The 18293-nt window shown below is 40.2% G+C and overlaps 1 protein-coding gene across 1 annotated transcript; it reads right to left on the bottom strand.

The window, feature by feature from the left end:
- Window positions 1-4475: 4475 nt before the first annotated feature.
- Window positions 4476-18049, bottom strand: LOC132448008 (zinc finger BED domain-containing protein 4-like). Its single transcript, XM_060039069.1, is given in 6 exon segments — window positions 4476-4724; window positions 4812-4887; window positions 5047-5200; window positions 12535-12758; window positions 17192-17746; window positions 17748-18049. Coding segments are annotated over 6 exon segments (1560 nt in total).
- Window positions 18050-18293: the final 244 nt, after the last annotated feature.

Here is an 18293-nt window from a genome sequence, read left to right as displayed (position 1 = left end):
TAGACATACAGTAAAAAAAAAAAAACTTGAACTCCGAGCATACATACACAGTACATTCGGATCACATTTTAGGAACAGATCTATGCCGCATAGAAATCTATGCGGATCAGATGTGCCATGTAAACGCGGCTACTGTTGTCCAAACTGATCTTTTGCAAATGTAATTTATCTTGAGCTAATCCAACATCTCCTTCTTGTCACATGCACAGTACACTACAGTGGCAAATGACCGTTCTACCTCTCTTACTCAAGCATTCATGTTTCTTGTTCAGTTCACCAATTCTCAAATCTTTATTTGACTATGTTGAAACCAAATCAAATGTAACTTTGTTCATTCTTTGTTCATATTCATTTATTTTTTTTACCAACCCTGCTGACTGTTGTTTGAACAGGTCTTCTAGTTTTGCTGAAGCCTTTAAAATGTATTAAGAGTTTTTCAATGCAGATTAAACATTGAGATTTTATATTTAAATAAAACAATGTGTTGAAAGGAAAATTGTGGCATACTGTAACTGGCATATACTCAAGCAGTCCTATCAGACATCCATACATAGCTCATATGCCGCACTAGTCAGGCGTGGCTTTACCAACTTTAGGGTCACAGTGGTGCCTTCCGTAGCAATTCAAACCCAGCGTCCACTCTCACTTCTCCTCAGAGACAACATAGGATTTCGGCGCATGCGCATATCATAAAAAATTTGAAGACAGAAACATTGAACATATTATACCTGTATTGATAAGAAATTACACTGTACATTATGAGTGATATGTTGAAATTATGATCAATAGCCTAATAATGACATTAAAGATTGGGTATGCGATTTGCGAAAACGCCAGCAGATTTTGAAAACACACAACTCAAATGGTCCTACCCCCTCTCCTTCAACGCTGACTCTGACTCCACCCATTCCAAGTACCTGGACGCGCAATCATGCACGAGCGCGAACAGAGATGCGCGAGAGCGAGCCAGGCTAGCGTAGGTTTTCGTTTAACAACATGGCACTACATTCAGCTGTAAGTTGCACCCAGTACCGCGGGAAGTAGGGGTGCTGGGGGTGCTGCAACACCCCCTGTCCGAGGCCCTGTCTTATCACAGAAAACGATCATTTCTAAAAACTCCGGCCAAAGTGGAGATTTCTGAAAACGCCGGTTATGTGTTGTCGTGTCAACGGGGAGAAACGGGATTTTAGGTTCTGAAGCGTCACATTATGCACCAGGAAATGCTTAACGTCATGTGAGCGCCCGCTGTACCGTATTGGTCCGAATATAAACACAAACCCCATTGTAAGACGACCTATATTTGGAAAAAAGATTTGAAGACCAGATCTTGTTTTTATGAATAAATAAATTGTATTCATTGAAATAATTACAAAAATAAAAAGGCATAGAATAAAACACTGCATTGCCACTAAACAGTAGTGCAAATAGGCCGTACTGATGTGTACACCAAAGACTATTCCTGACACTCCTCTGCCCCGCTGTGTTCGCTCTGGCTGTGGTCGCTCGGAACTGTTTCGGCCCGTGGCAAAGCGAGTCATCCTCGCTGCTGTCCAAGGCATTTTGAGACGCAGCATTTATTTAATGCTCATATGACCTAGTGCTGAAAAAAGGTTATATGAAAAAGTGTGATGGTAGTGGTGGTGCGCTAAACTTGTTCTGTGAGCAGCTGGATGTGAACCATGGTGTGAAGAAAGTGAACACAACGATCGATTTTCAACTGTGCGCGCATGCACTGGTGTAATTGAGCTGCGCTGCTATATATCTTTTTTATCAATGTAACGAGTTGCGAGTCTAGTGCAGGCTGAGTTTTTTTTTTCCAGCACCCCCTGCTGAGAATACGTTCTCGCGGCTATGGTTGCACCAGATGTTATAAACATTAAACGGTCACATAAATCATTACTATTTTTAGAAAATGTATGTTTGTTTCATATAATTGTATTGGAAGTCCTGGTTTTCACTAGGGTTGCTGCGGTGTGGACATTTTCACAACGAGTAATACACTCGTCTCAACACCGGTATTACCGAGTATAAACGGTATAAACTTTGAAACTATGTCAACCGCCACACAAGCATCGGTTTTTAGACCCTTCTCGTCCTTCAGTTGCCGCCAACGTTCGAAAGCAGCGCCTAGGATTATTCTTGATTTCAGTTTTTCTCTTTCAGCGTTTTTATTATCAATTACTCTCTGAAAAAGAGTTTTGCTGGTGGTGGTGGTGGTGGTGGTGGGGATGGTGGCGTCTTGTCTGCCATGGAAATTGTCTTCTACTGCTAGGTCCAAATATGGATTAACTAGTTCCAGTAGCTACCGCAGGATAACAACAAACAGGAGCTTGCTCTGGGTCACGAGTACTGCACGAAGGGGTCGCGCGTGGGGCGCGGGGGAGGGGGAGTGCAGTACGACCGTTTGATTGACGTACTTACTGTCCAATGCAACGAGGTGGCAATCCAAATGATTGGCTGGAGTTTTTCGAGCCCTGCCCGTTCCACAGATGATTGACTTGTTTAATTTTCATGTCAGTACTTCTAACTCAGTGGCTGTAAGCGGGTTATGATAAGGATTTCAAGTAATTTTGCAAAAATGGCCAAAAAAGCAAATTCCGTACCCAACCTTTAAGTAAAAAGTACATGGTGACTTGTTAAGGACTTGAAAAGTTTGGGACTTGGACTTGGACTCGACTTGGCTTTGGTGTGACTTGGACTCGACTTGCCTTTGCCTGTCTTGACTTGGGACTCGACTCAGACTTGACTGCTAAGACTTGGGACTTACTTGGGACTTGCCAAACAGTGACTTTGTCCGATCTCTGTCAAGGGATATTTAGCATAGAATTTTTTTTGCAATTAATCGCGATTACTCGCGAGTTAACTATGACGTTAATGCGATTAATCGCTATTAACTATTTTTATCGCTTGACAGCACTAATAATTACACTTTATCAGTTCATCAAACATCATAATTATTACGGTCATCAATCATGAGGTATTTTTTTCATTTGTATTTATTTATGTATGTTGTATGTATTATCTATCAACAGACATCATAATTATTACTGTCATCCATCATTAGCTAGCATTGTCTATTGCATCATATTACATTTTTATTGTTATCCATAATCATCAATTATCAATCATCACCTTTAGACATTTATTTATTGGCATTAGTATCGGCAACAAATCATTATTACCATTGCCATCATCGTTGCAATCATATCATGTGACATTCCCATCATCATTACAAAAAGCTAGTAGGCTAGTCAGCTCCACAATCAGTATAATAAATTATTTTTGTCATTGATATTGATAGTATTATTAGCCTACCTCCAGATGATGTCAAATCTGTCTCTTGAAATGGCTAACCCTAGCCACTTTTTCTGACGCCAGAAATCTCTACGTGATGGCAGTCTTCGGATGCCAATGGCAAATTCATGTCAGGGGCTGTCGGCGCAGACATGACCGTCTTTAAAACTCCACTAGCTTGTGTTTTTGTTGTTGCCGTTAAAGTCCTCAGAGTTCCCGCCTCCTGTGATGAAAGTACGGCTTGATGGTGGTCGTGGGTAATTGAACCTGCACATAGGGCTGGGCAATATGACCAAAATATCCTATCCCGATATAGGTCATTCATATCCCGATAACGATATATATCACGATATAGCACATTTTCTGTAAATTCAATGAATAAATAGTTTATATAAAATGACCACATGGAAAGGCCTATTTCGTATTACTTTTAGAATTATACTCTCTACAAATAAAGACAATTTACTCATTAAAAATTATTTTCTCATTTTATTTAGAACCTTTGTGCAAATTATGCATGCAACAAAATATAAAATATGAATGTATAAATATAAAAAGGTAAATAGAAAACACTTTTTTGGTTTGTTTTGAAAAATATTAAAACCAACCATGACAATAGTCTTTAACAGTAGAACTTTGTTTTGTAGCGGCAAACAAAAATGAATACAGGCCTAACATAAATATTGGTATATGGGCTTAGGGCTACACAATCCATCTAATTTTTATCACGATGATGATATAAAAAAAAAATATTAATCCGCAAAAGAATTAACCAAAAAAGAAACAAGCCCCGCCCATGCAGTATATGCTCTACCCAGGGCTCCAGACTAACTTTTTCCTTGGGTGCACTGGTGCGCCTACATTTTTAATTTGGGTGCACCAGCACGTATTTATGGTGCACCCAAGTTGTGAGTTGTTGACCGGGGGGGGTGTGACGGTGACGACATTGACAGCTGTCGTCACCCTACGGCGCACTCTCAAGCCCTGTAGACATAGGTAAACAGGAGTAAAGGTGTAGAAATGTTTATTCAAATCAACATCAACAACAACAACAACACAGGATAATAAAACAAAATAAAAAAGTGCTTGAAAACCAAATAATATACACCAAACAAAAAGTACCTTGAACACAAGTGTGTGGTGTTCCTTGGCTAGATTACTGAGCATCAGCTGACCCATGATCAGACGGCCAACATTTGTAATTTGGCCATGCCCTCTTTCCTTGGGTCAACCAGATTGCCACACTCTGTTGGGTCAAAGTCCTCCAAAGTTGGACCCTCAACGCTGATTCTAATCAGGTCTTCCACTGTGTCTGAATGAAGAGATGCTCTCACGTCAGACTTTATCCTCTTCTGTGAAGAGAATCCCCTCTCACGCACTGCAGAAGACACTGGGAGGACCAGCATTATATGGACCAGGTGCAGGATGTTCTAAAAGAAACAAACAAACATATAAACTTGAGATGTACAAGCCAATGTTTTAACATAAAAGCTTTGAAATAAAAACAGTATAAAAACCTTGAACTCCGAGCAGTATGGCTCTCTGTTCAACATCATCTCCCACAGGCTTGTGTAGCTCTTGTCCTTAAACATCCTAGATATCAGCATTTTCAAGGCCACAAACTAGCCAGCTCACTGTTGACACCATTTCTGAAATTACCACAAGAAATGGAATGAAATGGCAATACACTTTTTGGAAACAGTAATATTATTACAAATAGCATAATATTGTTGGTGTGTTCCAATCAGTCACCTTGAGATGATGGGGGAGAAATGTTCCAAGAGGAACTCAAGATCATCTGCACCATGGTCCACCAACTTCTCTTGGCTCTCTGGCCAGGAGTCATGGTTGAAAATGTTGAAGCATCTGACTGCCTTTGCAGTGGCAGATTCTGTAGGGCCCTCTCCTATGAGAACAATTAAAAATCTCCATACATTATTAAGAAGTTATTAGGTCAACATTATTAGAGCTTATTGTTGTTATTATTTTTATGAAAGGTTTAAAGCTGATGTAACTTCACTTGCCTAGGAGGCTACAGAATCTGGCCTTCAGATGCTTCACTGTGGACCTTACTGTTGCCTCTATCGCATTTTGAAGTTTAGGGGCCCTCTTGCGCGAAGCCTCAGCTTCTGCCAGATTTGAAAAGTCACCTTTGAGGGTGACTGTCTGTGTACCGGTATAAAAACAAATGATGAGATTATGATATATTATGTTTTACATTTAAACCAACAAAACAGAGAAATTAATATTTTACCTGAAACTTGTAATTTGGGATTTCCCCCTGTTCTTCTTGTTGTCTCTTCTGTTGCCGAAGTGCGTCCTGGAGCTGTGACAGTCTGCCCCCTGGTTTGGGTCTTGCTTCCATGACCTCTGTGGTCGCCAGAAGATTTTGAAGCCCACAAACTGCCTATTTAGACGGATATATGTAGCCATTTTACATACATGACTTAGCCAAACACGGAATTAAATTGAAAATGTTATTTATTTTAATGTATCACATACACACACATTGAGGAAGTATTATTTCATTTTTCTGGAGGAGGAGACTGAACTTTGTGAGCCCAGAAAACACATCAGCAAGGAAGTGGCAGAATGCAACAAATGTGCCATCCTCCATAGTTTTCTTGATCTAAACCCAGATTAACCATATTAAGCACAATAAATACACAAACTCAGTTAAAAATATCAAATTGATAATGAAAGCACAATGACACATATGTAAGAAATTCCTTATCCAAAACAGACCTTTCTGGCTCGCCCTGCAATATCTGCATTGGCAGAAGACCCTGCCAAGTGGTCCATATGGCAGTAAACTGCAGTGAACTGCCCATGGTTGTCCTTCCCAGGTCTGAGGAGGGTCTCCAGGGCCCTAGAGACATGAGAAAGCCATCGCGTCCCTCTAACCCAGTGGTTCCCAAACTTTTTTTCAGGGGACCCCCTTTTGGATTTGAGACTGTTTTCGCGGCCCCCCGCCCCGCGCGACAGCACCCCCCCCCCCCCCAACTTAGTGCATTAATGTTACTATGCATAATAATAATGTTCAAAATCATTATTATTATTATTGTTATTATTATCATTATTATTATGCAGTAGTAATCATCACCATTATTGTTATTTTTAATAATGTTATTATTACTATGTAATATAAATCTTCAGAGACAGCCATGTAAATATGCAAATATAGCCTTTTGGCTTAAGTTTTATTATAAAACAATAAAAAAATTATTCATGACAGTCAATGATAAACAGTACCCCCACAACCCATCCCAGAACATATAATATTTTTCACCTTGTAGCAATATATGTATTTACTAGGGCTGTCACTTTTTCCAAAAATGAAATTCGAACGAATTTCGAATGTCCATAATTAATTCGAATACATTCGACCCCCCCCCCCCCATAGAACTATTAAAAAAAAAAAAAAAAAGAAACACGACAACGACTGTTGTCGTGTTTCTTTTTATTTCTTGTGGAAATCACGTATACCTACTGAATTCATAACAGCACAGGATAAAAACACATCTTTGATAACACATTTGTAAACACAACAAGAGGAAGCTCCGACACACAAGTGCGGCTGTCTTTTACGCATTAACAATAACTGCTCGGAGCGCGATATGCGGAGCGCATGTCGTCCATGGCACACACAGCCTATATAAACGAACAATCTGTGAGGCCGACCTCCAACACGGCATGCTGCTCTTTTGTACTTGTAAAGAAAATTACAAGTAGTCTCGCAGCTCTCCGTTACCGCTGCAGCTGCAGCCGCTACAGGCTGCCCATCGCGCCCAGCGCAGCAGCGGACTTTTCTCCCTGTCGTGTGCGATCAGTGTCGGTCTCCGTTTCAATGAGCTCGTGTGAGAGGCTTTCAGTCACGAGATGTTTCTGTGCAGGGGAAAGGTGGACTAACCGGGAGAAGCGGGGATCCAGGAGGGCCGCTTTATTGAGGAAAAGCCACTCGCCGCTCTCTTCTTTATAGCGCATTTTTACAGTTCGAATGGAGAATTACACTTCGAATTCGAACTTTTCACCCCACCTTCGAACGAATATTCGAACTTCGAATAAAAAGTGACAGCCCTAGCATATGGGTGATTCTCACGAAATGCAGATTTAAAAGGTGTCCAACATCAGAATTTTTAAAATGCATTTGAAGCAAATTTTCCTTTTGCACACATCAGATTAAGGTTTAAATTTACTAAAAACATTATTTTCAGGAGATTTTTTAAATATTTATTATATATTAATTTACATTTTAGAGACGAAGTCCATAAAAAATTCTCATTACCACAACACAACATTACATTAAAATTATGGTTTAAAATGTGTACTTTTGGCTATTTTTAAAGTAGATTATTAAAATGAATGCTCAGAGCTATGTATAACTATATTTTTTCATAATTGACTTAATATTTCTCATTACCGAAACACACAATTTGATTTGCAACGTACTTTTTCAATATTTTGCTGAAACGATTACATTTACCATTTTTATGAAGCATACCTGAAATAAGTATTGTTTTATATAATGTGTATATATATTTTTCAACAAAGTATGATTAACTCATAATTATGCAGTTTGTACAAAAAGCACATATTGCGGTAATGAGAATGCTGTTTCGGTAATGAGGTTCAATATTTCGGAAATGAGATTCAGTTCAGATTCATTGTTCACCAAGAGTCCTGATGCCTTACCTTCATATTTTACACATGTAACACATATAATCTTTAAAATAATATTTATTTCATGAATAGAGCTTGATTTGCTCATTGAAAGTGGTCATAACAGTACCATGTCTTGTGTTAAACAAAACTTAAAAAAACATTTGCCATCTATGTAAACAACTAAAACAAATACATTTACCAATCATACACCTATCATGTCATCCTGAGAAACATTTCAATTTAACATACAATCATATGATCTTACAATTATTTTAGTTTAATATAAAAGCATTTGGTCCTGACCTTCAATCATGCAACCTTTTATCAGAATCATTTTTGAGAATAATGTGATAAAGTGAATCATGTGCGGATTTTGTGTTTTTCCCATAAATCAGGCAAAATGCAAAAATGTCTGGCAGAGGAGGTGGCAGGAAGTGGTTCTGGGATTATGTCCCGTATGTCCTGGCGGTAATACCAGACCATTTCTCCAGGAAATCTGATGCTTGGGACATAGAAGCGGTTTTCCCCTACACGCGTCATGGTGTCCACTTCATACTGGTCATCAGCAATCTGTTTTTGTTTTTTTAAAAGAAAGAAAACATTTTAGTCTCCCCAAAATTTTGGCTGAACAGCACATTGCTATAATGTAACTGGACAAAGTTCTATCCTAGTCTAATATGAATGTCATTACACTTTTTTTAGAGATGAAAACATTTTGAAATCAAGTTCACCTGTTTGACTGTGCCAGGAAACAAATCGCCGTCATATTCGACAAGGACCCACTGTCCAACCTCTATGGTGGCCTCGGTGCTGTCAGGTTCCTCGATGCTGTCAGGGCCCTCCTCCCCTCCCTCAGAGAAAGCGTGGCAAGTTGGTTGAAAGCACTGACAATCTTTGTCACAAAAGCAGGACACTGGCCTTGTGTTTATGACTCCAGGTTTTGTGGATGTCAGCTGTTGGGTGAAATTCAAAATTCAAAACATTACATTTTCACTTTACTCATTGAATTGAACATTGAAGTGTCTCATACTTAGTTGATGACAATTTTGTGGGATTATTTTGGATAATGGTGTGTATAGACTGCTTTCCAAGGCAAAAGCCTGGGAAATTCAACTTATTTAACTGCATTAACTTATTAAGCTGACTCACTTGGTGTATTTTCATTGTCCCGGGAACAGCTTTCAGGTGTGGGGGCACCAATTCAGAGCTTTCCTTGATTTTCTCCTCTGACACCTTGTACAGGGTCACGGAAGAATTTCTCTCCAGCTGCTCATACAGTGCATCCGCATCAGGTATGCTGGTCCCATAGGAAACTATTCGGTCGGCAAGGTTTTTTAGGGCCCCACCTACTCCATCCGGTGCACCTTTGCCATGTGAGGCCTCAGTGTAGTTCCAGGTCACCCATTGGAAACCATGGATGAAGGGCACAGTGGAGGCTAAATAGAAAAAGGTACGGTTTCTGTACTGTGATGTTGGGCCATCTGAAATGAAGTGGGTGTGTTTTGCATCCGGATATTTCTCCCTGATGTTTCTGAGCACGGGATCAAGATGGGCCCATGTTGCCACAGCATCATGTTGTAGGCAGGCAGACAGGGAAGCAAAGGCTTCCACCCTGCCCCTACTTAGATAAGTCACCCCAGTGTGGAGAGTCACTTGTTCATTGCCCTTTCCAAAGTGTTTCCTTTATTTCTTTTGAGTATTTGCAGCTGTAGTTCTCAGAGTAGTCAACGTGCACAGCTACAGCATTATCTGTGAGTGATTCTTTCATTGATTTAAGGGCCAAATATTGGTGCCTGATGTTAAATAAATGAATTTGGAATCGTGGCAGATGTTCCGTGGATAGAGTCATCAACTTCTCAATCGATGTGTTCCTTTTCTCAAGGAAGGTGTTCTTCACCTCCTTCTCTACCATAGCCCCATCCTTGCTGGTCTTGGAGACATTGACTGACCTCGTGACCCACTCTTGCCAGGTGACAATGTTTCCCTGAGTGAGAGGATCCAAGGTGGTGGGAAACATCTTGTCCATGCACGTTGGACATATGCCATACATGCAGGACATGTTGTTTATGTCACATACACAGGATTGCACAAGGTTTTCTGGGCTTGATGTTAAAATGATCCCCAGTTGTTGCAACTTGCTTATTTTCAGGGCTATATTTTCATGCATTTTGCAAGCACAAGTTTCTCTGTCCTTCAGTTTAGGCCTCACAATCCAAAATGGTCTCAATCTAAAAAACTGAGCTTTAGACAAAATCTTTCCAGGGTGTTCAGCACAGAACCTTTGATGGAGATTGGCTAGGGTGTCTGTCAGGGCTCTTTTTCTGAAGATTTGTCCCTTACGGCGTATCTCTCCAAACTTGCCATTCAAAACTGTTGAGACATCATCCTGATGTAGGAAAATGCTCACAACCTTGCCCAGTTGCCTCCTCTTGCTGGTGCTCGGCAGTCCCATTTTAGCCTTCCTGACTCTCTGACTTTCTACTGGTAGCCTGGCCATTGCTCTTTGTGGCCTTCTAGCCTCCAGCCTTTTAATTTTCCGGCTGAGTTTCAGCAGTTCTTTGGCCTTTGCTGCAACTTTCTCTTCAGCGAATCTCAATTTTGCTCGTAATTTTAATACAGAATTTGATGACCGCTCTCTTTTTTTCAGTACTTGCTTGGGTTTCTGAGGGGTAGATGACTCCATTGGCCCTGTCAGGTCTAAACTTACCTCTGCTGGTGGTGGTGTTTCATTTAATTGTATTGAATTGTCAGCCTCACTTACTGAGGATTCTGGGGTTAGATTGAGAACTACTTGTTCTTGTTTTTTTGTCCTATAATATTTGGCCGAATTCTTTCTCCATTGCATTTTTTGCCTCTCACGCTGTTTATTTGACAGATCTTGTGTTGTTCTTATTTTGCCATTTTCCTTGCGTTTGTGATACCTGGAAAAAAAATGAATACATTTTAAATAAGAATGAAAGGTGAACTGCATTAAGCATGGACTTCATACAAATAGTGAATGAAACTTGAACTCTGAACAATTGTCGTTTCTCCATTTATGAACACTTGTGTGTGTGTGTGTGTGTGTGTGTGTGTGTGTGTGTTTGTGTGTGTGCGTATGGTATGTTTGTCAAAGTTATGATTCTTTCCTATGATCACCCTGTCCCCTAACCTCTCTCTCTCCTTTCTTCTGTACTCCTCAAGTAATTCTGGATTGCTGTATATTTTTTCCCTATGCTTTGCCAGCCTGTCTTTTGCTGATGCCCTTTTCCTTTCCACTGAAGTTTGCCTGTAACAAAATATTATATTTTAAATCATACATGAAAGTAACATTTCATAAAAATATATAGAAATACATAATTACTACAAAATATTAAATGGACAGAATATATTAGGTGGCCTTTACTGCATTTACTTGAGTTAGAAACTATGCAAGCGCTAGATAAAAATGGAAAATTAGTTGTTTACACTATGTAGCTATGTTGTTTATGGCAGTGTTTATTGCAAATATCAGGTTATATTAGGAAATGAACAAGACTTGTGGGAATGTTCTTACTTCATTAGTCTGTTTCTCATTACCGAAACACTGAGTCTCTCCACCGCAACAGGCCATTATTTGTTGCGGTGGGTGATAATGGTGTTTCGGAGGATGAGTGACCTTGACCCTTTTTGCTAACTGTGGAAGCACCATGAGGGCTAGCTTAACTTGACCTCACTATATTTATTAAGACCATAAGAAGGTATATAATGATCAAAAAAAATAAAAAAAATAAACATTTTATAGCTCAAAACTTTATATATCGGTAATGAGAACTAAAACGTTGTGTAGGTACTATGACAGACAAACTTTTTACTTTTTGTCTGGAGAGATAAAGTAACAACTGCTTACCTGGTAGGCATCTTGAGTGTCACAGTCAATACGGTCTCTCCAACAAAATTCCTTGAAAAATGTTAGTTCCTAGTGGACTTGGACAATGATTGAAAATTGTTGCGGAGGATGGGAAAAACGGTGTTGGACACATTTATTTTCTTTATTATTTTCACTACTTTTATCAAATTTTAGCAAATTTCAAATACCTCTTCACTGTATATGATTGGAGTATAACATTCACTGAAAAAAAATCTTTTATATGCATTTTAATTAATAATATTTACATCTTAAAGAATAAAAATTCAGTGATGACATGTTGCGGTAATGAGAAATGTACCCTTAAATGTGAAAAAAAAAAATATATATATATTTGTGATGTTCAGGTGACAACATGTGCTAAGTGGACCATGGAAAGATGTTTACAGATGTGTCATTGTTATTTTGATTGCATCTACTTTGGTCATCAAAATGCTTCATGACACCCCATATGTCTGATCTCGCGAGAATCACCCATATACCGGTATATTATTATTATTATTTTTTTTTAAATCAATACCTCCTCCCTGGCCCACCCCAAAACCAAAGTGCAAAAGTGGCTGTGCATTAAAAGCCTATTCTGACGCCAGTATTTTAATATAATGTTTCATTATAATTATTCGTATATATATATATATATATATTTTTTTTTTAATATGCAAACTGGCCCATCTCTCCGCGACCCCCCTGACGGTGCTCCGCGACCCCCCGGGGGGTCGCGACCCCCAGTTTGGGAACCGCTGCTCTAACCCCACTGGGGACGAGCACATTCACCCCAAGGTCTTCTCCAAGGGCCTTGAGCTCCCTCATCGATTTGGGACTGAAGTGATAGGTCTTCCAAACCATGTTAAGCATGTCATATACCTGACCAATCATGGCATTGTCCCGCTGGACAGACAACATGGCCAGTTCCAATCTGTAAAGGCACATTATAATGACATAAACCCGATATTTATGTTTTATTAATAGGTGATGCATGCAAGCCTTACCTGTGAGGCATGCAATGAAAAGGGACAATGAAGTCCCCTGCTTCTTGCTGCAATAGGGCGATGACTCCCCCTTTATGGCCAAGATTCACAGCAGCACCATCTGCCCCCATAGCCACAGTTTTGTTAAGCCAGTCTGCACTTGGTTCACCCAGAGCAGCAAACGCTTTTTTTGTGGCAGCATAGACTCCTGTAAATAACAAATATGTTCATGTTTGTTTGCAAAGTCCTCATTTTAAATAAAATATTTGGCTACTTAATAAGCTATTAAATCATTATTAACTGAAATTGCAAAGTTTTAAACTTCACCTATTTCTCTGACATGTTAATGGCCATTTGATTTACAGATTTAATGGAAATAAAAAATCCAGGGGAAACTAAAGCTTTAAAACAGAAAATTCAATAAATGTAATGCATTTCTTACTTATTGCTTACTGAGGAACGTAGGCCTACCTTTTGCATTGGCATGCTCCACCTCCGTGTGTCCAATTAAGATGTTGACAGGTCTCCCATTGCGCAAGATGCGGCAGTAGACTATCTCACACTCTTTTGTAGAGATATCAGTGTCTCCATCAATCATGAATGACATGTAGACGGATTCCGCTATTTGTTTGGATGTTTGTTTTTTTAATGTGTCAGCGATCACTCCGATGAACTGCGCACAGGCAGTGTCGTTGGCGTATGTCGGGTTTACATCATACCGTTCTTTTTCATTAAGGTGATCAGTGATTTAAATTTGGTGAACGGTAACTCTTCCTTTGCGATGTTATAGGCAGTGTTAAACTTGATCACCAGTTCTGAATTCTCACTTGTTTTATTTGCGACTGCCTGACGCTGAAAAGCTGCGGGGAGAGGAGCTGCCTTGCCAGCGACACACCTGTCACGGCACAAGATATGTTTCCTTGACTTGTTATGCTTTTTTAATGTTTCAATCCTGAATGTGGTCGACGAAACAGCAAAATCACTTGAGCCAGACCCAGGCATGCTTTTGCTGCACTCCCTGCAATAAATGCAATGCATGGATTTGTTATCCTTGTCATAGCGGAGCCATGCAAAGAGCCCGAGTCATTCCTTCCTGAACGCATAGGTTTTCTTTTTTTTGGGTCTGCCTCTGACTCTGAAGATATCATGTCCACGGAAGATGCTAGGTTTACATGCGGATTAGGAGCGGAGGCAGGTGTAGCTACTGATGCCGATGTTGTGGGGTCTTCGCTGGTCATTTCAACCTCGAGGACAGGTGAAAGGGGAACCGCAGCATTTTTTTTCAAGAAAAAATAATCAATGGTTCTCCTCATCGTGCAAGCTATAGCTTATTTAGGCTATCCTCTCGTTGTTTGTTTGTATGCTTGTGTGAAGAAACGTGGTGTAGGTATAGGCTACAGCGCGTGGTCTCCCATCTGCAGTGCTCTAAGCTAGAGGTGTAACGATACATCGATGTAGATCGATACATCGATTGATTGGCGAACGATCCAACTGCATCGATGCAACGGCCAAACATCGATGCATATCGCAGTATTACACCCTTTTATTATTATATATCTCCTTTCGCAGGTGTTTGTGAAACTATTTCTGCGCAAAGCGCCAAGCCGCTCGTATCCATTCACCGGTTAAACGAGGCAACAGCGAGCACATGTGTGAGCGCGAGGATGTCTAGTTTCGTTCCGTTTTTCCAGCCTAACGTGATTAAAAGTAGCCAAATCGGGCTGAAAAATGTGCCCAATCTGGCAACACGGACGGCTTATTTTAACAGCCAAGATGATTCCGAGGGATGTTTTGTTTTTAGAAGAAAAATATCCACACAGATAGGTTGGGAATGGTCTACGTTCAAAATGAAAGATCATTACAGGCTCTTTAATTTAAGCCATAAAAAACCTTTTGCACTTAATTGCAATTATGTGGCACTTTATTATTTGTATTAAAAAATGATTTTTTTGTTTTAAATATCCGGAAGAGCAAAGAAATAAAATGATGAAATTATAATTAAGTTGATGTAAGTTGATGTGATTGTAAGAGGTTGTGTTAAATGGGCATTTGATATCGTCTCATATCGATCGCATGCCCCTGAATCGAAATCGTATCGCGGCAGACTTTTGATATCGGCAAATATCGTATCGTTGTCCAATGAATCGATATAATATCGTATCGTGATGAAACCAGAGATTTACACCCCTACTCTAAGCGCATAAGCTCCAATAAGCATGCCTGTCTGAATTGGTACATAAAAATACCGCCACAGGCCGTCAAATAATAATAATAATTTTGGGCAAACACATCGTTGTTAAAAGAAAAGAAAAAAAATATTTATACCATACATTTTCAGTCGCACCGGTTCAGTCGCACATGCCCGGAATTCTAGGCGCATGTGCTCCCAAATTAGGCGCACTCTGGAGCCCTGCCATATTCGAAGTTCGTTTGTTTATTAATATTATCAGTTTGAATATTTATAATTCGAATGTGTAGGCCTATTAACAATATTTTGACCATTAAATGCCTTCAGTAAGAGACCTGGATTGGGCTTTGCGGGTTTGTTTACGTTGCTATGGTTACCAGTCTTGCGTGTTCCAACGGTATCTAATAAATCGCTGTCTAATCAATACTTCATTCACTGCCTCTTCCGTGGCCATTACAATATTATGAATATACTGCTCTGTTAAAAATAAAAAAATAAAAAAAAAATTATACCAGATAAATTTTCAGTCGCACCGGTGAGCCCAAATAAAATATTTGGTCGCACTCCCCCGAATTCTAGGCGCACTCTGGAGCCCTGGCTCTACCTCCGCTGCAAAGCAAACCAAGCACTCCCTGTACACCTGTCTGCGACTGCGTGAGTCCATCCTACACAAAGTGGCGCAAAGCCTGAAAAGGGGGGGGGGGGGGGGGGGCGACGGTAGATATTCGAAAGAATTTTTTTCAATAAGTGATCATCGTAAATAATCGTGAGATTAATATTGATCAAAAAAATAAATAATAATAATTAGAATGAATAGATAACTCGGTACAAGAGCACACTTTATTGGAAAAAACATTCAAAGACATTCAAAACAAAGTTACACTGTAGTTAAATACTGCGTGAGAAATGCAAAGCAAATTATCTACAATTATCTATTAACGAACGAAACGAATAATACTAAAAACAATAAAATGCAAAATTAATTAAATTATAATTAGGCTAATCTAACACTCCAACCAATAATAAGGAACAAAGTTAAAAACTATTTACATGCCCTGGATAAACTAAAGTACAAGTGCAAAATTACAGTGTCAAGAAATCAAACACATTTAAATGTCAAGGTTTCTGGCCAGTAACACCAACATGTTCACTTTTTCTGGATTAACCAACTGCGGAGTGGGGTAGCAACACTACCGGCAGTGCTGAACACACGTTCAGCTGGAGCGCTGGTAGCCCAAATACATAATTATTTACGTGCAAGCCTGGCCATGAGCGGAAACCGTCCCTGGTTATTTTTCCACCAAGTTAGAGGGTTTTCTTCACCATCAACAGCCATTTCCTGCAGGTACAGTGCAATCTCTGCTGTGGCTTTCTGATTTGGTGTGAGAGTGGCGGCTGTTGCTGGTGTTTTCCCAAGAAGGCTGCCAAGCGAGCTTTTCTTCTTCTTGGGCGAGGTGCCAGCATCAGATTCCTCTTCCTCTCTCACTTGTGCGGGACCTGTGCCTTGTTCCAATATCCATACTATCCGTACTTACTATCCTAAGTTTGAGTACGTAGGGCGTTCCGATTCAGATCGGGCGAAAATAGGTGTACTGAAAGGACCCTAATGGTGTACTCAAAACGGTCAAATCGCGAAGTACACTTTTCGTACTCAACGGCAGCCATCTTAGCTACGTATCGGAAGAGGGCGGAGCCAGGCTGAGCCATAGTCGGCGCATTTCCACATAGCCTGCATTAATGGTCATTTTGTAGTTTTTATAGCTTTTTATAGCTGCTAGGCGTAAAGAGTTCACTGTTCAAAGCGGGATGTTGTTATTAGAGGTCGACCGATATGGGTTTTTCTATAACCGATGCCGATAATTAGAGGTCAGGGTTAACCGATAGCCGATATGGGCTGCCGATTTTTTTGGGCCGATTTTTAGGGCCGATATCGAAAAGTTTTCCCATTAGTTTGCATGCTAAAGCGTCACACTAATAATAAGTAGATGCACACAATTTGTTTTAACATTTATTGAACTCTGACTTGAACCTTGAGTCATACATACCAGTTTTGTTTGGGCGCAAGTGTTAACTGAAATATTAATTTAAAGAAAAATTAAATAAATATTTTATAAATAAAATAAATTAACTTGGAAAATATGCAGCATCGTCTCCCTCAGAGTTTTTATGCCCCATGTGTTAGGACCCTCTGACTGAAGCAACATTTTCAGCACTGCAATCCTTGGGATGACACTGGAGATGGAAGCCTCTGACCTGCTGATCTCGAGGGTAACTTCCTCAACTGGTTCCAGTGTGTCAATCAAATTGGCAATGATGTCCCATTGATCTGCTGTTGGAGTAGCAAATTTTCCATATTCTCCAGCATAGATGTTCACAGCGCGTTTCTGCTCCAGCATCCTCTGCATCATGTGGAGTGTTGAGTTCCAGCGAGTGGGTTCAGACTGAATGAGACTGTGCTGGGGAAGTCCAAGTTCTTTTTGAATATCTTTCAGATGCTGCTTTGCCAGCACGGAGTGGTTGAAATGTTTGGCTATGGTCTTTAACTTGGCATTAACGTCCAGCACCACTCGCTGACTGTTGATCCCATCGTTCACCACAAGCTGTATAGTGTGTGCACTGCAGCTGAGATCAGGTACGTCTGTCAGTCTGAGGCCTTTTACCATGTTAGCACCACTGTCACGGAGCACTAGCACAACTCTGTCATGGCTGATGTCCCAGTGCTTCAGCATGCTGATGAACATGTTGCTGCTCCCCAGTGTGGGAGCCAGACATTGCCTTGGCATTTAGGATGACTTGTTTCCTTTCCCAGTTGTCATCAATGAAATGACATGTTAGACTCATCAGTGCTTCAGTGTCCCCTGACCAACAGTCTGTTGTGAAAGACAAAAAAGGGCCAGCATCCTCTGCAATGAGTGTTTTTATTTTCTTCTCCACTTTCGTAATGATACCATCTAGAACATCAGTGCGGTAGTGCTTCTCAGTTTTTAGTTTGTATCTGGGCTCCATTGCAGCCACCAGCCTCTGAAAACCTCTGGATCTGAATTCTGCCATTTACGTTGGGCATCAAACATGTCCATTACAGTTGGCTGAGATACGTTGGCTGTAGAGGCAGCTGCTTCTTCTTTTTCCTTTTGTGCATCTTTGTAAGCTTGGAGGTGGTGGCACCTCAGGTGACTCCACAAATTTGTGGTGTTTTTCTTTTTACCTTTTTCAGACCCCAAGCTCACCAGTCCATTGCAGATATTGCACTTGCCTTTCCCTGGTGTTGGCTCTGTGAAATGCTGCCACACTGGAT

Source organism: Gadus macrocephalus, chromosome 19 (assembly GCF_031168955.1).
Source record: "Gadus macrocephalus chromosome 19, ASM3116895v1".
NCBI lineage: Eukaryota > Metazoa > Chordata > Actinopteri > Gadiformes > Gadidae > Gadus > Gadus macrocephalus.
Note: the sequence above shows the minus strand (reverse complement) of the source record. Positions and strands in the feature narration are given on the sequence as shown.